We start from the raw sequence: 23,089 nt of genomic DNA on the forward strand, positions 1-23,089 counted from the left end.
GCTCCACTCCTAAAGCTAGAAAATCAAGAGAAAAACAAAAGAACTTCAACAAAGTAAGAATGAACTTTTCGGACATGAATTGCACTCAGAATGAACCAAATATTCAAAAATCACCAGACACAAATTGCATTATGAAGAAAAAATTATGTGTCATCAGCAGTAATAACAGAAACAAAGTCCTACGAGCTATGGAGAGACTGAATAATAAGGAATTCGAATATTGTCATTTTATAAAAACACACGCAGGAATACGAGAACTACTAGATGGCTTGGAAAATAAAATCGAGAACTATACTGAAAGTGATCATTGCGTTGTACTTATTGGAGAAAAAGACTTAAGAAAAATGGAAAGTAATTATGAACTTATAAGTGATATTGTAGAGAAGCTAAGGCAATTTACTTTTACTAACATAATTCTTGCAGTTCCTACATATATTTGTGGGGCTCCTTTGTTTAATTATAACGTGGAGATTTTTAATAATATGTTAAGTGGGGGTTTACAGTCTCTAAAGAATGTGTATTGTTTTGATTCCAATATGGACTTGTCGTTTGAAATGTTTTCCCAGTATACAGGTAAAATTAATAATTTGGGTATTTTAAATATTTTCGAAAATCTGAATAGAAAGTTTTTTCGTGACTCAAAGAAAGTGTAAAATCAATCATACATACCAATTTCAAGGGAAAAGTCCTGATTGTGGAACGGTGCTTGAGAACGAAAGCAGTGTACATAGTAGTAATATCTGCATACAGGTATATCATCAGAACATGTGTGGCGTGACCTCAAAAAAGGACGAATTTGATCTGTATCTGGAGACTCTTAACACTTCAATTATGCCACGATATGTATGTGTTACTGAGCACTTTTTAAATGACAAAAATATAAATTTATTTAACTTGAACCAGTATGGAATTATTTCCTATAATACTAGATCAAATAAAATTAGAGGAGGAAGTCTTGTGTTAGGTCTTAGGAATTGTAATTTTGTGGAATTGTCATATTGTAAAAAAATGTACAAAACCTCCTATTTTGAAGTATGTGGAATTAGAGATGTAGAGACTGCACTGAATGTCATCTGCATTTATAGGAATCCGTTAGATAAGTACTTTAATCTTTTTATTGAACAAATGGAAATGTTATTAGAATATAATTTCAATAAGAAATGTTTGATTTGTGGCGATTTTAACGTTGATTTGTTGAAGGACTCAAGTCAGAGATCTGAGTTTTTGTCTTTGTTGAAGTGTTACAATTTTAAACCGCTTATATCGTCAGTGACATATGTTAAAGGTAGTGCTCAATCATGTTTGGACAACTTTTTGACAAATCTTCCCGATACTTTTATTAATGACACTAAGGTGGATCACAATGGTCTATCTGATGGTCATGCGGCTATAATGTGCAGATTTTCTCTACCGTTTCAGGGTCACAAGCAAGATAATAATGTAGTTTTATTAAAGAAACAAAGAGTATTTAACGACGCAAATAATAACAAATTTAGGGAATACATGCTCAAATATGACTGGAACGAATATGGAATAAATAGCTTTTTGAAAAATCTTAATACAGTTTTTGTAAATTCCTACCAAATAAAAACAAAAAAAATTAAAGTGAATTGTAAACAATCTTTGAAGTGGGTTACTAGGGGGATAAAAACGTCAAGCAAGATGAAACGCTTTTTAACACTGGCAAATACATCAGTTGCTGACAATACGTTGCTAGAGTATAAAAAAAAATATGTGCGTATTTATAGGAAAGTGATTAGAACAGCGAAAAAAAAGGCTGTTCAGTATGAAATTGAGAGATGTAAGAACTCAGCTAAAGCAATATGGAACACTGTAAACATCAATAGAAACCACATTGGTAATGTTGATAAACTTAAAATTATTCTAAAGAAAAACAATAAAATAATTCATGATCCTCAAATAATTACAGATATTTTTACAAATCAATTTAATCATAGCAATTCACTGACTACTGGTAGTTTAAATTTATCGAAGGAATATCTTGAACGTATCTGTCTACCATGTCCTAATGAAATGACTTGGGACAATATTACACCCTATGAAATCACTAAAATTGTAAATAAGATGGAAGACAAAAAATCGTGTGGTTGGGATAACATTCCAATTTCAGTTTTTAAAAGAAACATTGATTTATGGGCTTATCCTTTGGCTAGATTTTTTAACCAATGTTATGAACAGGAAATTTTTCCAGAACAACTAAAAATTGCAAAGGTCATTCCAGTTTACAAGAAAGGCTCTAGAACAGACCCGGGAAATTACAGACCAATTTCTCTACTGCCAATTCTTTCAAAAATATTTGAAACTATAATAAAAACCAGGCTAGTAAGACATCTTTGTATTAATAACATACTAAGTAAACGTCAATATGGATACCAGAATAATATTGGGGCTATAGACGCGGTGGACACATTGGTTGATGATATCCTATCTAAATTAAATGAAAAAAAACGGGTAGCTGGTTTATTTCTGGACTTGAGCTCTGCTTTCGACACGTTGGACCACCAAATTTTAATGCTAAAACTAGAACATTATGGAATAAGAAAAAAAGTATTTCTACTTTTAGAGTCTTATTTGAGAAATAGATATCAATATATTGAGATAAAGGGTGCGGTGGATGGATGCGAGAAGATATTTAAGTCGTCATTTTTTCAAATAAAAAGAGGCGTTCCTCAGGGATCAATTCTAGGACCGATTTTATTTATAATTTTTATGAATGATTTGATACCGTTTATGTACGACTTAATACCAGATATTGAACTTGTAGTATTTGCTGACGACACTAATGCAGTTCTAAATGCGAAAAACATGAGCGAACTTAATACTAAAGTAAACAATGCGTTGGCTCTGTTTGACAAGTGGTTTGAAGTAAACAATCTGAAACTTAACGTGGGGAAGACCAAAGCTGTTCTCTTTAAATCCACATCAAGGACAAGAGATACATTAGAAGTCAAGATGAAGGATGACTGCATCTCTGGAGTAGACACTGTTAAGTTTCTTGGTATTCACATAGACTCTTCTCTCAACTGGAAGGTAGAGGTGAATTGCTTGGAAAGCAAAATCTCCTCTTCATGCTATGCTCTGCGCAGTTTAAGAGAGGAGTTAACTTTAAGCCAATTAAAAATAGTATATTACGCGCTAATCGAATCACGCTTGAGATATAGTATTAAGTTTTGGGGAAATAGCTATAGATACAATATAAAAAAAGCTTTCATTATTCAAAAAAGGGCAATTAGAACAATGGTGCGCATAAGTCAGCAGCAGTCGTGTCGAGAATATTTCAAAAATCTTAACATTTTAACAGTGCCATGTCTGTATATACTAGTCCTTCTTACTGACCTTGTCAAGCATCCAGACAGATATGAATCCGTGGAGGAGAGAGTCACGCGTCATGACACTAGGCGAGGGAATATTTTAAATCACTTACACCCAAAATTAGAGATAGTCAAGCACAGTGTAAGCTACCAAGCGGTTAGACTCTTCAACAAATTGCCAAATAATTTAAAGAAAATAAATAATGTTAATATATTTAAAAAAGGATTGAGGGCTTACCTGCTGGATAATAGTTTTTATAGTGTGGAGGATTTTTGTAAAATGGTCTAACTTTAATTTGACATATTTTATTAATTTATTGTTGTGACATTATTGAATTTAATTTGAATTTAATGTGAACTAGATTTAACTAAAAAACAAAATGTGACATGTATAAGATAATATTTTTGATTGTTTTTTTTTTATTTGCAAGTATAATATTGCTATTAATTATTGACATGGTTAATTTTGACATTGGTATAGATTCTGATTAATTGTAATTTTGCATGCTTATTTATTATGCTTATTTTATTTTATTATTGTACCTATTTCCAACACAATGTAATATTGTTTTTAAATGGAATAAACTTATGACTTATGACTTATGTAATGAAAAATAACAATAAAATATTTTGATTACCACGTTATCGCAAAATCTACCACCAAGATTTTGCGGATACACTATAAAAGTCCAGCTACCTGTCTAAGATCAACGTACGCGTGACACATGTCAGCAGAGCACCGAGCGACGTGACCTCACTCTGGAACGCCTCGAGGCGGACTGAATTTGAACGATTCGTGCGCGGCGATTTATAGTACTTTTCAAATACTCATAGAAAAAAAATTCCAATTAATTATTTTAAATTTCAAAGTAAATATTTTAGATAAGATATTCTTCTATAATATGAAGCTATTTTTGTGTTGAATAAAGGAAGAATATTGGTGAAAAAATCACTTTGATTTTTGGGTATTTCACGTTCTTTTAATTTGAGATTTCTTATTGTAAAATGCTTAAATCTAAAAATTTTCTCAGATAACTATTTGCCCAAGGATCTATGCTATAGGATATAAATGTTTGTTAAATCGTTTTCACAGTATTTTTATACAAATTTCAGCTTTTAAACTGACGCTAAAGTGGAAATTTACAAAACCTGTGTGGACTTATCTTGATAGAATTCTTAAATACTAAACTAATCGCAATATTTTCTCAATTAACTATTTAGACGACGAAATTGCCTAACTATTTATGCCTATAACATATTTGTAATATTACTGGTTAATGATTGTAACGAGTTGAAAAAGTACTGTTTTTGCGCCAAACGGCGTAAACGCTCTTAATGTAATTTTTTTAGAAAATATGCTTCTAAAACTGTTTTTTTTATAAAATCACAATATCGAATATTTCTTCGAAACTAAGCAAATACAACTACTAGTTCCTTCATCAATTTTATACATAATAGTAATATCTAACGATTGCATTAATAAAACAGGGATGTCCGCTTCTAAGGGAAAATAAAAGACTGTGAACTGTAATTAAAAAGAGTTGAAGATAATAGAGCGGTTAGTGGAAAAACCACTTCAGCTGTTTCTAAAATTGAAGCATGTGATATCGTGTAATAATCAATCACACTACTCATTATCATACTATGGTATAGCTGCCGGGCCTCTTTGCCGCACGGTCGCATATAATTAGGCCCTTTAAGGCTTGCTAATACTAATATGTATCATTAGGGTTCTTAACACACTGTCAACATCGGACACTCAGTGTCGATATAATTTCTGGGTCAATCGGGTTTTTGATACAACCCGGTCGAGTTGTCTGCGCACCTCGCTGGAATGCGACTCTCCCTCGCACTCACCCGCACAACTCCCGCGTTCGCCCCGTCCGTACCAGGGCGTCGTTGTGACGTCACGGCTGCCAGGTACGCAGTTAACTCGACTGGGCAGTGTTTTAGTTGGATCTTGTTTATCTCCTAATAATAGTAATAATATTATAGTAAAATACTTACTCTCCCTTCCCTGGTATACATGAAACCGCTTAGTTACAGAGATACCTTGGAAATGCGTATAGGTTTATCTAACTGCGGTCAGATGATATCGTTTTCATTACCGCTACTCGCTTCACCGCGATACGCGATCACCCACAAACCACTGCCTAAGTAGTGCTCGTGCGAAGTAAATGCGTCTAGATAATTATAATGTTATAATAGATAACCTAATTACTAGATACTTACTTATCCAGGTCAGTTTTTGAAATCCACTTAACTCAGTATTGAATTACTTTTGAAGGTCTTCAAACAATATTTTACTTATTTTAGTTGCTCGGTTTCCAAGGCTTCGGTTTCTTCACTTGCTTATCTACTCGTAATTAATTACTAATTAATATTTAGAATTCTTTAAGATATTATAAAGGAACTTGCTCAAATAACGGGACGGCAACCGGATAGCGTGTAATCTCAACATCTTTGTTACTCGTCACGCTCGCTGCCCCAATTCTGTGGTTCGGAGAAAAAATAATGGAGTCAGTCAAATGGACACCAGATGACCGGGCAGCTGCCTTTTAAATGGGTCTATCTGTGATTTTTTTCACTCAGAAACGACGTGGTTGTGGGTTTGATGCTTTGATGGCGCGTGGGAGAAAGACAGAATATTATACAGATTGCCTCCTCTGTATTGTACGAGCATACGTACACTTCAAAATTTGTTTTTTCTTTAACTTACACTTCAAGCATAGAATATCAAGTTATGATGACCTTCTTCTTGTCGTGTCGACAACACAATACAGTGTCAGCCCAAAACTCCGCGACAAGAGTGGCGTAGTCAGTAGCATTAATTAACTTTATGATGATGATGATGATAATTGTATTTCACGCCAAAAATGCGTCCTACCGTATATCGCCTATAGCTATAATAATTGTTTTAATTTTATAACAATTCAACTCAATGTTAAAACATGCGGTATATGCAGTGTGTTAGCGCAGATTGTTTGGATTCGTGTCAACCGTCAAGTGTATGCGATACTATGTAGGCTAAACTACATAAATATTACGTGATTATAACAAATGTGTTATGTTTAACGCCAGCAATAATAACAATGTCATTAGAAACTGACATGTATCAATATTTACTTTGAGCAGTTGCTGCTTGCTGGCATGAATTTTAAAGATATCGTTAGTTTAAAGTTTGACCATATAATTGCAATTTCGATTTATCCTATCATCACAAGTTATGTCATATCCTATTTTATTTCTGTATTCAAAGCCTCACCCTTATTATAACAATCGTACTCAAAACTGAAGAATAATGTAGATTGGTGGTGGCATTTGCGGAAGGGGAATAAAGATTCACCCATAGGGGTGATATTAAATTTCTCTGGCAACATTACTTTCCCCTAAAACCAACAGACATTTGTATAAATGTCGATTTTGTTTACTCAATTATGGTACAAAGTTAACTGCAATACTTTATTGCACTGACAAACAAAATGATCCCCATTTCTTTCCGTGCGTTATTTGATCGAGCGTCAGTGTTGCCCTGCGCTTTTCCATTTTCTGATGCAGGGTTGCCCCTCGAATATGCGATTTGCAAGTAACTTGAGCATATTGCTAACAAAGTGAATAAACAGTTACTGTATAGATTTATCATTATGATAATATAAAACAATGTTCCGCTATATGATTCACGATATACTCATTTAAGACGAGTCCAAGGCTAGTTTCCTAAAAAAATTTTTTTAGTCCGTCATGTTTAATATCAAAAAATATTGGACACATATATTTTTATTTGTCAATCTAACAAATAATTACATAGTTATGGTGCGTTGAAGTTCCGCGCGACGTCACAACGTGCGGCACTTTTATGCAAGCATTGACGTCACGGGCCTCTTCTTATGAACTTTGGCGCGCTTTATCTCTTTAAATTTTCATTAGTTTGAAAAAGTGAAAAATACGTGTAGAGTATTTTTTGATAAGTTAACTGACGGACTAATTAAAACTCTTGCTTTTTGACCCAGGAAACATCCCTACGAACGCATTTTGAGTAAAATGCAAGACCTCAATTAAGGGAAATTCCGTTCCTTTCCGGGTAAGTTAGTGGTTGGGACTTTCCCGGATTTGGGTTGAAAGGTTTTCTACCCTTTTCAATGGACTCATAACACGAAATAGAGCCTTCATTACACTAAATTACGCTTATTAGGAAGTTGAAAATTAAACTTTGTAATACATTATTTTCATGAAAAGGTTAAAGATTGGGATTTATTGGAACTAACAGAGTATCAAAGCAATTTGGCATAATAGAAGGCCCCAGGACACGCAGGTGCACCGATTAGCCATGCAGCATGTTTCCCGTTGGCATACAGTTGCCGAAGGTCAATCGATTGCTAAGTCCACGAGTGCATAAATGCAAGGCAATGCAGGGCTTGTAACACGGTGTGGTGCGGGCGAGGCGTGACGCAAACGCTGCGTCACGTTAGCCAACAGCATTGCGGTGTGGATCACGCCAATCTGCATTCTTTTGGCTCCTCGCAAATGGCACGACAAAGCACGGTAGTACTCTATTTTTAACAGTCTCTGAACACGAAGACCTAAGACTAAAACCAAATCTTATAATGCCTGGTTTGAGCCACTTCTTGAAAGATGGTCCAGTCATCCAGTGTTGAGTGAGACTCTTCTTCAAATCTTATAACCATTTGCCTTTAAAATTCTGATTCTCATTACTGCAGCAGGTGCAGCATAATCAGCCTTAGCTTAGATCAAAAATGTGTTGATTATTTTTTATTGTCTTTAGTTATCTTCAAAAACCAACAGGTGTTAAATATTAATTTGGCTTATAAATATTGCATAGCGGATATGTTTTATTGATAACAAAGCAATTAAGTGAGAAGAATGATCTGTTCCACATATTGATGTCCGAATTGCAAATTACAGATGTTAACGAATCTCTTTCTTCTAGAGACTTCCGAAACTTCTTAATCATCTTCGATAGGTATATTTACATGGCCATTGAATCGCCCAGTAGAAATAGAATACCCATTGGTCCAACAATCTCAACAAATAGTTTTATTGTGTTTGTGTTACGTTGAGATTGTTTTTCAAGAAATTCTAGCGCAGCGATACGAGTTTCTGAAATTCCATCTCGCATTACAAATAGTGTCGCGTTCCCGACAAGGCTTCTCGCAATTAGAAGGTAATCAAAACTTCGCCGCTTACGTAAACTGAAACTAACTAGGATATTAATTACCTCCCGTCGTGTTTTACGCCAAAAATAACAAATGTTCGTAAATATTAATAAGAGAAGTTATTTCGAAACATTTCTCTTTAATTCTGAAGCGTCCAGTGAGCTGATCAAATTGTTTAGTCATACAAAAAGCATTATTTTCAGGCTATTAATTATTCGGTAGGCTTCTAAAAATATTTGTAGAGTCAAAAGATGAACATCTATTTAGGTATTCCTGCGCTATTTTTAACCTGCAGTTGAAATGTAGACTATAAGCTTATCTCTAGTTAACGAATATGTATCATGTAAAAGTGGCATAAATGAATAACGGGAGTACTTAATTCGCAACAATTGGTCTCTAATCAAGAGGTCAGTAGCCAAAATTGGGTGCAATTTTCAAAGTGAACGCACGATTTTGCACTCTACAGCCCACATTGTTATCCCGTTGACTTCTATAGTGCCATATCCAACGTGCACAACTATACAGGGTGTTGATTTCAATACCCGCCATATTTAGGGAGTTGATTAAGTAGCTTATTCTGATCACGAATCAGCAAAAAAACTGACTTCAAATTTTTTTTTATAATATTTTAAATATCTACGATTTCCATAATCGACCACTACAGTGCAGAATAGTCCCCCAACGCAAACGGCGCGCGGCGCTCACCCGGTGACCCGGGCAAACGCTGCGCCCCCCGTCCCGCGCCCCACTACCCGCGCTCGCCCATGAGTCAGTCAACTATCAGCCACAATCAGCTGTGAGTTCAACGACGACTACTGGACGTAGCTTAATCCAAATCTACCCTAAAAATGTAATGAGTAAATTAGTTACTTACACCTTATCACGTTACGAGTTTATTTTTTGTTCTAAAAACTAATTAATTAAGTAGGTCTTTAATAAAAAAACCTTTTACACGAATTTGCTTCCTTCCGCAAAATAAAATTTTTTACAGAAGCTACATTTTTTTTTAAATTAAACCATGCTTTTATGTGTGTGATAAGCTTGTACTTACTTATCATTCAAAAGTACTGTAAACAGATGACAATAATGCTCTTTCATACAGGTTCGTTATTCCTTACATTTCTAGCTCTCTACCTTAATAACTTTTACGTCTTTACGATAGTAATTATTAAAATAAAACTAAACTTACCGCAAACTGAACACCTAGAAATAACACACTGGCAAACTCTTGTTCCTTCACTTTCGATAGGATAAGACAAGATTTTGTTTTTATACTCGATTGATTTCAGTATCTAAACAAAATTTCTATCATTTAGCACTTCTTTCATTTAAATACAATAATACCGCGCCGCACGGATATCGGGCTCGCACAATACATACTTCGCTCATCTTCGTGTTTCGGGCGTCATCGGCGCTCAATCGTGGATCATCGATTTTCTCCATTCATCAGTCCGATTTTGCTTCCCACGTTGAGAGGCTGCGCGCACGCTCCGCGAAATCTAGCTCGTATTTAGAATTCCTAGTACTCAATCGCTATTTCTTTATTTCTTGCCTTGTAACATCAACTTTTCTCTTCCTCTCTGCTTGATAAATGTTTTCTAGTACATAAACTTCTTACTACCGTGTTCTATCTCTGTAAAAAATTGATTAAAAATAATAACGTAATTTAATTTCGATCGGCGTTTATTTTAAATTCCCTGAACGACTGTTAGGCTGTTAGTTAGGTTCAGGTTAAATTTCCATTCTTCATAACTTACATAAAATAATTCATCATCATGTTCGTGATTATTTTAAATGAACTTAATTTCATTACTTACACGAAATAACTATCAAAATGTATTGATATTCTTATCGTTTTAATAATAACGATTGAGCTACTACAAATCATTTGCATTTGAGTATTTTGGAAGCTTGCTATAAGAGCATTAATTATGATAGGACGGATCTTCGGTCATCGAATGTGCAAATTTGCGATTTTTGATTGTTTTCTCGTGCGGTTTTGAGTAGTTAGTGTGTGAACGTGTGATAGTGAGTGTGGTAATAGTGAGTGAGTGTTAGGAATATGCCTAACCATACGTACAGTGCTCGTGAGTAGATACGTAAACATGGTTTACTGTTACGGGAGGGCACGTGGAAACGCATCTGAAGTCGCATCGGTAAGTACCTAACTCTAAACTTAAAGGACATTCCTTTTTAATGTAGGAAGTGAATAATCTGGTAATTTTGTGTAGAAAATACTCCCGCCGTCGCGGTAGGTAGTGGCGGAAATCGCTCCAATACCAGGCCTGGCTCACTCCGCGCGGTACATCCGATAATTACCTACAGCGAAGCGCCCCGCCGGCGGGTATTATATCGGTCGAGTGTCACGCGCGCGCCCGTCAGGACGCTGGCGTGCGTTGTAGTACGTACCTAATTCTATGATCGAAGCATTATTTAAAAATGGACATAAAGAGAAAGAAATATTGTGCGGCGTTCGGGTATTTAAATTCGAAAAGAAATCTACCGGATTTATCTTTTTTTTCGCTTCCCAGAGATGCTGAAAGGTATGTTATCCATGTAGGTAATCAATAATTCTTAGGATAGTATAGGAACCTTAGATTAATAAAGCCAATAATTAATCTAAGATAGGAACCTAACCTACCATGACTATCTACTGCTCAGAATGCGTTCGTTCGTTTCAGCCAAATGACGTCCACACCTGGACAAAGGCCTCTCCCAAGGTTTTCCATAATGAGTGCGTATGAGTCATGAATGCTACATACGAACCTCATTACATATAAGAAGATTAATTATTTTTTCACTAGACAGCAACCCTAACAGCGTAAGAAGAGTTCAGAGGCACGCGATAGAAAGAGACAAAACTTGTAGGTGAATAAAATTGTCGGTACGTAGTGCTGTGCGAGCTGAATTCCACTTTATCGCGTCGCAGCAAGACTCGCATTTATTTAAATCGTCTTGCGGAGTAATCCTTCTGTACCTGTACTATTACTTATTCTGTGCCAATACGCTCACACACACATAGGAAACAGCAAACTAATTTAAAACGAACTTTAACTTTAGTTAGTCAAAGAAAAATACCTATTTACACTACCAACTTTACGTATCCTTCAGTAGACTATCCAACATGATAAGCGAGCGATCCGCGTAGCTCGATGGGTGCCCGTGCCATAGTAAACGTATATTGCATTATTGCGAGCCATAGTACAGTTGATGTTGCACGGAAAATATTTGCTAAAAATTCCACTTTCGTTTGTAATTTATTTTTTGGTGGATAATGCGTTTATGTAAGTCATAATATATCACCTAAATAAATATGGCGAGTATTGAAATCAACACCCTGTATTTCAGTTTGACAATGACTCCAAATTAAGAGAACAGCGTACGATTGTATTCGGTAATCGCCTAACAATACCTTGGCGAATTAGAGCATAGTAGGGCCAGATTTGTAACCAATTTGCAGACGCATCTATTCGATCCATGCAACTCCAACCTCTATTGCATATTTTACGACTGCTCTGGGGTATGGGTGGGGTGAATCCCGGGACACATTTGCCATAAATTGTCATTATTGTACGACGCGACGGGTAAGCGAAGGGGTAACAGTAAAGTTTGGAGATTTGATGCATCTTCAGTCAGTTGTTTCACATTGTTAAAATGTAGAGGCACCTGGGTATTTTGCATCGGTACTTGCAATCCTGATGAACCCCTAAATCCGTCTCTTTCTGTCATTGGCAATTAGAGCGGCGCAGGCGCACGGCGTGACGGTTGACGTAACGCAGCCTTCACACTCGCCGGCCGCTCGCTGTGCTCTGCTAACTGGATGGTTGCTAAGGAATCATGCTCCTCTGCATTATTGCAAGCAGAGGCAACTCAGTTGACACAACTGACAAATGAAAACCCATTGCTTGTGTTCATTAGCAATGGGGTTTTTGAGTCACTTTGGCAAGCACCCAAACCATTACTAAATATTTTTTTAGCTATACAGTTTTCATTCTTTTATTATATTTTATGGATATATTCCTGTTCGTTTGAAATACCACTTCTGTAGTTACGACGGGTAGAAACCTACTATTGACATTTCTAACTTTTAGGAATTACGAAGCTGAAACGGGGAGCATTGTGCTGCGCAAACTAAAAACTTTACAGAATCATTCAGGGAAATAGTATGCAGTTTGTTTTACATTTATTTTTTACATTTAAATAACAAAAACGAAGCGAATGGAGGCTGATTGTACAAAGGCCACTAGGCTCTACCATATAGTATTTTCTATGTGCATATACTATGGGTAAAACCGTATTGATCATAAATACTTGCTGCGTTTATCAAAGACTCATTTACGAATATCAAACCATGCATTTGTTGCATGCTACCAATTATGTTTAATGAACACAATAATTAAATCTTTAAATGAGTTTGTTCCGTCAACTACCAATACCTTGCCTTTTTTTGTTTATTGTATTGTTGACCTAATCAAATTAGGAACTAATATCAAAATGTGATGTTACACATGTACAAAACCTGAGAATCCTGGTCGTGAGATTTTAACTCTCTAGCTTTTAACCACTGGACAACAAAGTTGTCAGATTAATTGAATGCATATCTGGGATTTACCCTACACGTTATTCAGTTGATTTTTAATAGCGTAAGTGCATGCTATGTTTATAATATGTATGAAAGTAAAAAATAACCATCATGATTGAATATTTCAGCAATATTGTTGTTTTTATCTCGTTTTAAAATACCTGATAATACACGCATACTAATGATAACTTTCGAAGCTTAAGGAAAACTGAAAAAATAACCGAGATATCGGTACTACGTTAAGGAAAAATAGTAAACATGGTTTCCTAATACGACGTAGTTGTAAATTGGCAACCCGGAAATCAGTGCTGTAAACAATACCTACATATCCTACTAATATTATAAATGCGAAAGTATGGATGTCTGGATGTTTGTTACTCTTTCACGCAAAAACTACTGAACGGATTTTGATGAAACTTTACAGTATTATTTTTTATAACCCAGAATAACACATAGGCTATAATTTATGACGATATGTGACAAACTAAATTTCACGCGGGTGAAGCCGCGGGCAAAAGCTAGTACCTACATATTTTGATAATAATTAGGTCTATCCCCTCTATGTAGTAACACATTGATTACAAGAAATATGTAGAGGCACATACCTCAGAATACATTTAATTAAATAGCTGTTAGACTGTATTTTGCCCATGTTTATTGAATACTCATGATATCACACGTTATTTTTGAGGATAAAGGTACCAACTGGTACCGGCTCCAAGACATCGTTATTTACCAAAAGTGGTAGGCATAATTTTATTTTGAAGCAGGCAGATTTTTTGTTTGCTTCTCCCCTTCTGCGATAATTTGATTTTTATGGCGAAAGAATTCCAATTCGGTCCAGTAGTTTCGGTGCCTATTCAATACAAATAATCAAGTCTTTCCTCTGATAATATTAGTGTAGAATTATAGATATCTTAAGACTAATCTTTCTTTTTGTCTCCAGATCGGTAGATCGTCAGAGTCGCCGATCGACTTCGTGGTGATGGACACGGTGGCGGGCGACAAGACTGGCGACACCAAAGTGCTTCAAAGCACGATATCGCGGTTCGCGTGCCGCATCATAGCTGACCGAAACGACGTCAACAACTGCCGCATCTATGCAGCAGGCTTCGACTCTTCCAGGAACATATTTCTTGGCGTAAGTAGATCCATAAATATCATTGGACTTCCCTCGAAGTCAAGAATTTACGAATGTAATAGGACACCAAAGTGCTGCAGAGCACGATATCGCGGTTCGCGCGCCGCATCATAGCTGACCGAAATGACGTTAACAACTGCCGCATCTATGCAGCAGGCTTCGACTCTTCCAGGAACATATTTCTTGGCGTAAGTAGATCCATAAATATCATTGGACTTCCCTCGAAGTCAAGAATTTACGAATGTAATAGGACACCAAAGTGCTGCAGAGCACGATATCGCGGTTCGCGCGCCGCATCATAGCTGACCGAAATGACGTTATAGTCCATTCAGCGTAAGATGGTGATTATGACAGTTCTATTTAGTGAGGCGCTCTTTATAAACCTAATCGATATTTTTTAGAATCGAGAATATTTTCTATAGAAATCTAATCGCCTTTTATTTCGTTGATTTTTAATCTTGATCAAAATTATATCTATGAATTTGAACTATCTGGAAATGGAATAAACGTGAATATTCATAGTGGTACAAAATAAATCACAAAGAATTAAATTTATGCATTTTATTCAATAAAACATCAAAATAACAATAACAAACAATACGTGGAGAAATCGCATAAAACAAAACCGTCATCAAAGGCAAACGCACACGTACTGACTTAGCTTTGACCTGCCTGAGATAATAATCGCGATTCGATGGTAAGATGACCACCATGCCGATTACTGATTTATTGCGATTGTTTATGTCCCATCCCTATGAGCAAAAGTTCCGACTAACGCAGAAGCAATTCATTTAATATTTTTTCTCAATTTTTTCTAAATAATAAACTAATAAATAATTAGAAATTCTTGTTTAGGTTAATTGAGAAAGATTAGTGATTGATATTTTGGAAGGATGAAAACACACAAAAGTAATTGATTTTTACAACTCAATATTTTTATTCGTAGAAAGTTATAATCATAAAACGAAACGTTTTATCTGTCTAAATCACCATCATAAGTTGAATGAACTATAACAACTGCCGCATCTATGCAGCAGGCTTCGACTCTTCCAGGAACATATTTCTTGGCGTAAGTAGATCCATAAATATCATTGGACTTCCTTCGAAGTCAAGAATTTACGAATGTAATAGGACACCAAAGTGCTGCAGAGCACGATATCGCGGTTCGCGTGCCGCATCATAGCTGACCGAAACGACGTCAACAACTGCCGCATCTATGCAGCAGGCTTCGACTCTTCCAGGAACATATTTCTTGGCGTAAGTAATTTCATAAATATCAAATACCTACCAAGAATTTACGAATATAAGCTCCAACGACCTTTTTCTGATGCCAGGAAGACGGATTCGAACCCCACGTTTAAAAAACACTTAAGTTACTTTATATGTATAATCTTATCAAATCAAATTAGTTTATTGCAATTGTAGGTACATATCATACATTGATGGGTCTTAAATTTAAACGTAAAATTGTTCAGCTACATCATCTTACTGATCATTCACCTCTACAATTTCCAGGAGAAAGCGACAAAATGGACAGAAAACCACGAGATCGACGGTCTGACGACGAACGGGGTTCTGATCATGCACCCGCGTGGCGACTTCTGCGGCGGCAGCGCCACGTGCGGGCCGTGGCGCGAGACCTCCGTGGGAGGGGCCGTGTTCTCGCTCAGGGAGAGCCGGTCGGCGCAACAGAAGGTACAGTTTACAACTTTGATCTACGTTCCAGGTAAAGGACATAGGGCCTACGCTAAAACTTGCGCGGGCGCGTGTCTGTATCTCAAAATACTAGGAGCAGCGCAGTTTGGTGATGTGTGGTTTCTACACGCAGATCGGGGGGCGGGCTCATGTGCATTTGCGTTCACATAGGCGGGCGCACGCGTCGGGTCCCTGTCGCGAAGCACAGACCCCCGCGTAGGCTCAAAGGCCTCCCCTAAGGACTTCTACAACGACCGATCCTGCGTTGCCCGCATCCAGGTGTATCTCCGACTCTGCGAGACTTCGGCTTTTCAAGCAATCAGGCTCAAAGTGTTCAGTTTCGTCATCGAACTGAGAACAAATACCGAAAGTAGTTACACAATACAAGTGTGTCCCACCTGGGATTTGTACACGCAACATCTGAAAATCGAGTACATTGTCATATTCAATCTTCTATCGTCATCATTCATGATAATCATGAACGGATATCTTGCAATCCCAACAATTGAAACATTTTAAAAGCAAGTAAGACAGTTAATTCTTTAAAACCTATTTATAACTACAGAACCTTAGTTACTTTATACGGGCTTTAGGTAAGCAAGAAAAGTAAGTCATGCGAATCGATAGACACTGTCTGTGAACTCCAATGATTAATTATGACTACTTGCCCGAATTTGAAACTTTTTCGGACGATGTAATTTACCAAAGCGCTAACTTCGGCACTTTTTCAGCACATTGTAACCTCTATTGCAAAACAAAATTCCGAATTTAAGGGAAAAATGTGTGATTTTTAACATGATAGTGATTCTCCATAAAATTCACGCGATTACTTGTAATTCTGTGTGTCATCGCGACTAATTTAATGTTTCCTGTTTTATCGCTTTCGGAGTAATTATATTTTCAACGCGTCGTTTAGGTAGAAAGATGATTCATGGTTTTTTGAAGGCGATTTGTCGCAACTTAGCTATTCACACATATGGAGGTCGCGGGTTCAATCCCCGGACAATATAAACATTTGTGTGCATGAGTTTGTGTTTCGTCTGGGTGTTTTCTATTTATTAAAGTATGGTTACAACATCCAGTGCCCTGTTCTACATATGTATGGATGAACAAACTTACTGGGACCAGGAGCCACTCGGGTAGAATATGAGCAAAAGCCGAAATTAAAAACAACTGAATAAAGTTTCAGGTTGTTATATTAGCTCTTATTAATAAGTAGCAGGCGGGCTGCGGTTTGTGCGTCCTTGGTATAAGGGCTTACTTGATTTTCAAATGAAACTGTGTTAGATAAAAGTAGATTTTTTCAAGGATATTTAATTTCATTTATTTATTTTCTTTCGTTTTCAGGGTCTGCCTTGCCAAGCAGAGACAAATGTACTGCGAGATGGTACAATGATCGACTTGTGCGGGGCCACTTTACTATGGAGAAGTGCGGAGGGACTCAAAAATTCACCGGTAAATATTTATTTTGTATTTTTTTTACTAAAAAACGTTTTATAGCCTCATGAACATCCCCTCCTCCTTATATTATCCACCCACCTACTATACTCATATAGGTAAATAATTTTGGGGATTTAGATGATGTGTGATAAAAACTACCACATCGCGTCATAATTATATTTTAATTTTGGACGAGTACGCTGTATAGCTACGGCAAAACCCACTGTTTGCCATAAACACGGGAAAAGCCTACAGTTTAAACATAGCAAAACCTCATTTAATATTACTTTTTATAACGCTAGGTACATAATTAAACGCTGTGGTATCTTAAGATTTGTGGGTAGTTCTCATTGGCAGGCATCAAGGCGGTAACCGTGCAGTGCAAACTATCCGAGAACTACCCAATAACCGCGCGGATTACCTCGTGTCTGAACTAGGTCTAAGGCAGGGGTTCCCAATATTTTTCATTCCGCGGCGCATTTACAAGTTTTGTAGTTTATCACGGCGCCGGGGTAGGATCAATGGTTTTCAAGCGCCAATGAGACACGGCGCCCCTCTCTACTTTCTACGGCATACCAGGGCGCCGCGGCGCACATTTTGGGGACCCCTGGCCTAAGAATTTGCAGCAATTTATAATTCCATGTGTTATAAAATAAATTACAGACAAAACGCGACCTTGAGGCGTTGGTGGACGAGCTAAACGCGGGCCGGCCGCAGTGCCCTGTAGGGCTGAACACGCTGGTCATCCCGCGCAAGCTGTCCACCGCGCACCAGGACCTCAACCAGCCCTACGTCTACCTCAACTGCGGGCACGTGCAAGGTACAGCTCACACTGAGGCTCCTTGTAGCCAATAGAAATTTGGTCCAAGTCCTCATACTGGCTCCTTGTAGCCAATAGAGTTCCATTTCTTCCTCTGTACGTCTTAAAAGGATTATTAAGCCTCTTCAACACGCTCGTCATCCCGCGGAGGCTGTCCACCGCGCACCAGGACCTCAACCAGCCCTACGTCTACCTCAACTGCGGGCACGTGCAAGGTACAGCTCACACTGAGGCTCCTTGTAGCCAATAGAACTTTGGTCCAAGTCCTCATACTGGCTCCTTGTAGCCAATAGAGTTCCATTTCTTCCTCTGTACGTCTTAAAAGGATTATTAAGCCTCTTCAACACGCTCGTCATCCCGCGGAGGCTGTCCACCGCGCACCAGGACTCAACCAGCCCTACGTCTACCTCAACTGCGGGCACGTGCAAGGTACAGCTCATACTGAGACTCCTTGTAGCCAATAGAACTTTGGTCCAACTCCTCATACGGGCTCTTTGTAGCCAATAGAGTTCCATTTCTTCCTCTGTACGTCTTAAAAGGATTATTAAGCCTCTTCAACACGCTCGTCATCCCGCGGAGGCTGTCCACCGCGCACCAGGACTCAACCAGCCCTACGTCTACCTCAACTGCGGGCACGTGCAAGGTACAGCTCATACTGAGACTCCTTGTAGCCAATAGAACTTTGGTCCAACTCCTCATACGGGCTCTTTGTAGCCAATAGAGTTCCATTTCTTCCTCTGTAGGTCTTAAAGGATATTAAGCCTCTTCAACACGCTGGTCATACCGCGCAAGCTGTCCACCGCGCACCAGGACCTCAACCAGCCCTACGTCTACCTCAACTGCGGACACGTGCAAGGTAACAACAAAACAAATTATCATACTCAATCAAGAGAAACATCGGTGTAGCTTATTATCATAATTTATTATCTCTTTGTCCTTATCATCAGCATACAGCAGTGCACTGTTGGATAGTATAGGGCTTTCCTCCAATTTTAATCTTGGGCTTGTCACATCCATCAGCATCTTCTATCCAGTTTCCTTTTACAAGTCGTCTCTTCACTTAGCTGGAGGGTGTCCCACACTGTGCTAAAACGACTAAATATTCTTGTTACTCCCCCAGTTACATAATTCAGAAGTTGGAAGTCGCGTTAGAAGTCGATTCGCTATAATAGGCCATGTGTGTCAAACTACTAACTCCCCAAATAAGTTTTCCGTCACTGATACCGTTGACTCGACTTAAACCTGGGTCCCTACCATGAGTTTACGTTAGGTGTGCTCGCTAGCGACTGCGTAAAAAAATGACATTTAAATGTATGACATATTGTGCAGCGCCCCTAGCGGCTACATTCAAGAAATAAAATCTTCATATAATTTTTTGACGTATTCGCTAGCGAGCTCACCTAACGTAAACTCATGGTAGGCACACTGATGACGGAGGATGAGGGTTTTTTCACAAATTTCAAAAAACGAAGAAGTTATTTATTCGTCTGTGTGTTTTTTCGGTCTAAAATGACTTTCTGTCCCCAGGCGAGCACTCATGGGGCGCAGACGGCAGCGAAGCGGGCACGCGGCGCTGCCCCATGTGCATGACGGCGGGGCCCGTGGTCCGCGTCTGCATGGGCATCGAGCCCGCCTTCTACGTGGACGCCGGCCCGCCCACCTACGCCTTCAACCCGTGCGGACACATGGCCTCGGAGCGGACCGTCAAGTGAGTAGATTCAGCATGTGTACAACCCAGCCGATTGAACTAAATGCCCACCTCGCTGAAATGCGACTTTCCCACTCACTCGCGGGGAATAGCCTGCGTTCGCCCCGTCCGTACCAGAACGTCGATGTAACGTCACGGCTGCCAGGTGCACAGTTTTTTTTTTCTCTTGGCTTTCGCGGTTAGGTGCACAGTTAAGAATATCTCACCTGATGGTAAGTGATGATCAGACCGAAGGTGGAAGCGAGCTTCACCCGGAATCCTCAACCACGGAAAAACTGGCTATCTTACCTCTAACTGCCGGAACACAACAATGCTGTTAACATTGTTGTTATGGCGACAGACTTGGGTAAGATGGTGGTAGCTATAACCAGGCGGACTTAGAAAAAGCCCTAACACCAACCAAACCGAACAAAAAAATCTGTCTCCACTGGGAATCGAACCCGGGGCCTCTGCGTCTGAAGCAGGTGGTCTTACCACTAGACCACAGAAGCGGTTGCCACAAGTCGCCGGGCGGTATTACTGCGGCGCTGTCCCATGTGCATGACGGCGGGGCCCGTGGTCCGCGTCTGCATGGGCATCGAGCCCGCCTTCTACGTGGACGCCGGCCCGCCCACCTACGCCTTCAACCCGTGCGGACACATGGCCTCGGAGCGGACCGTCAAGTGAGTAGATTTACCATCGTTTTAACCCGTGCAAGTTAACCACGTTATGGTTGTGACTTGTGAAAGTTCACCATATTGTGGTGCAAGCACGATATCGCGTCTGCATGGGCATCGAGCCCGCCTTCTACGTGGACGCCGGCCCGCCCACCTACGCCTTCAACCCGTGCGGACACATGGCCTCGGAGCGGACTGTCAAGTGAGTAGATTTAGCATCGTTTTAAACCGTGATAGTTTACCATATTGTGATGCAAGCACGATATCACGCCCTTTTTCGTCTATCCCGGGTACAGAGCCCGCTTTCTACGTTGCCGGTCCGTGTATCTACGCCTTTAATGCTTGCGTAAACGGAGACCGTCAAGTGAGTAGATTCAGCGTGTGTATAACCCACCCGATCGAGCTAACTGCCCACCTCGCTGAAATGCGACTCTCCCTCTAAATCGCGGGGAATGAGGGCTATCGTTTTTATACTTAACAGTTGGCACCCCTGGCGATTGACAGGACCTTACTCTACAGTGGCGCCATCTTGATGAGTGCAATTGCGATAGTCCTCCTACCACTTTAGCGCTCACCAGTTGGTGCCACTGTCTTCGCTACTAGCAAGTGACAGGACCTTACTCTACAGTGGCGTTAACTGGTGAGCGCTAAAACGGTAGCCCTCATTGCCCCGCGTTCGCCCCGTCCGTACCAGAACGTCGATGTAACGTCACGATATCGAAGAAAGATAGAGAAGATTCATTCATCACTTGTAGACTAAGAGCTGGTGAACGCCAGACCTACGTCATTTTATAAAAGCTGAAAGTTTGTCAGCGTATGCTCCCGATATAGGATATAATGTTGGTGAATTATGAAGTTTGGGTCATGGTGGCTTTGGGAGCTACCCTAAAAAAACTGTCTGGCAAGGAGTTGGAACTGTCAAAACCGTCTGGCTATTGGGGAAAATACTTCTAATTATTGCCCAAATATTATACATAAAAATCAGATTTTATAGTATAACGTAAGTCTAACTTTTACGGTGGCTTTTTCTGTATATTCAATAGACTGTAATTCTACTTACGTTATACCATTAAATCTGATTTTTATGTATAATATTTGGACAATAATTAGAAGTATTATCCCCAACAGCCAGACAGTTTTGACAGTTCCAACTCCTTGAAATACAGTTTTTTTAGGGTAGCTCCCAAAGCCACCACGACCCAAACTTCATAATTCACCAACATTATATCCTATATCGGGAGCATACGCTGACAAACTTTCAGCTTTTATAAAATGACGTAGGTCTGGCGTTCACTAGCTCTTAGTCTATTGTGTAAACTCACTATAGTCTTTTTCACCTAAGATGATCCGTATGACGTTTCGAGTTTGAAAGATTTAGAGATGTCACATAACTAAACCATAGCGATTTATCTATCGATTTTTTTCGAAGAGTTAGTATAACCTACTTTTAGATAAATATTTTGTATAGGTGTTATTTAACAAAAACATGTTTTTTTTTAATTACAAATATTATTGATAATATTCAAATTTCATGGTTCGTGTTCAAAAAAACGATTCCTAAAAAGTACTGGTTCTGTTTCTTTAAATTAAAAACTTTAATTTATTTTCGATGCGTTTATTAAAGTCAATAATCGAAAAATATAGTTGATTTTTGTGATGTTTTTAATTACTAAGTATTCACTGCAATCGATTAATGAACCGCGGAAATAATCGATTTTATTATACATGAAATACCCCAGCACTAAATCTATTCCGTTTCACACATTGCGTACATTAAATAAAAAATATTTTTACATCGTATTTAATTAAAATATAATCAATAGACTCAGATTTTACTATATATTTCAAGACAAGTAGTCAATTTTTTTTTTATTATATTGCTAATGAAATACAAATATTTTTTCAAAAATATTCTGCATATGTAGTATGCGTAATATGGATAACCTTGAAGTGTCATACGGATCATCTTACGTGAAAGCACGTTTTCTCAGAGAATATCTAACAGCAAGGGACTAGTCATCAATGCGCCCGAGCCGCTCGCCCCGAACGTTACGTTTCAGGGTTTTTACAATTTTTTTAATTCTGCAGCGAGTCGTTTCGCACACTAAACGCAACAGAAATGCAGCGATCTGGGCCCTATGCCCCAAGTACGTACGTACACCTCTTGATAACCTCCTACCTTTATTCACTCCATCAATCCACTCAGGGCCTGTATCCCACAGTTGGGGCGATTTGTGTGCCTTGCATTAATACATATATTAATCTTACTTATATTTGCCTACAGGTACTGGGCAGGCGTGGACATCCCGCACGGCACCAACGGCTTCCACGCCATCTGCCCGTTCTGCGCCGCGCCGCTCGAGGGCTCGCCGGGCTACGTGCGCCTCATCTTCCAGGACAACCTCGACTGAGTGCAGGTAGGTCGTTGTAGCGTCGTGTAGCGTGGGGTAGCGTCTTGTAGCGTGGGGTAGTGCCTTGTAGCGTGGGGTAGCGTCTTGTAGCGTGGGGTAGCGCCTTGTAGCGTGGGGTAGCGTCTTGTAG

General features: G+C 38.8%; 1 protein-coding gene across 1 annotated transcript in view; it reads left to right on the forward strand.

Moving 5' to 3' along the window:
• The window catches only part of LOC135080704 (protein pellino), a 99,295-nt gene that overhangs the window by 71,299 nt on the left and 4,907 nt on the right, over positions 1-23,089 (forward strand). Inside the window, exons 4-9 of the mRNA XM_063975417.1 lie at positions 14,035-14,229; positions 15,745-15,924; positions 17,272-17,379; positions 18,028-18,184; positions 19,712-19,892; positions 22,833-22,965. Coding sequence (XP_063831487.1) covers positions 14,035-14,229; positions 15,745-15,924; positions 17,272-17,379; positions 18,028-18,184; positions 19,712-19,892; positions 22,833-22,959 — 948 coding nt within the window. The 3' untranslated portion in view covers positions 22,960-22,965. The remainder of the gene's footprint in view (positions 1-14,034; positions 14,230-15,744; positions 15,925-17,271; positions 17,380-18,027; positions 18,185-19,711; positions 19,893-22,832; positions 22,966-23,089) is intronic.

The sequence above is a fragment of the Ostrinia nubilalis genome, chromosome 18 (genome assembly GCF_963855985.1).
Source record: "Ostrinia nubilalis chromosome 18, ilOstNubi1.1, whole genome shotgun sequence".
Classification (NCBI taxonomy): Eukaryota; Metazoa; Arthropoda; class Insecta; order Lepidoptera; family Crambidae; genus Ostrinia; species Ostrinia nubilalis.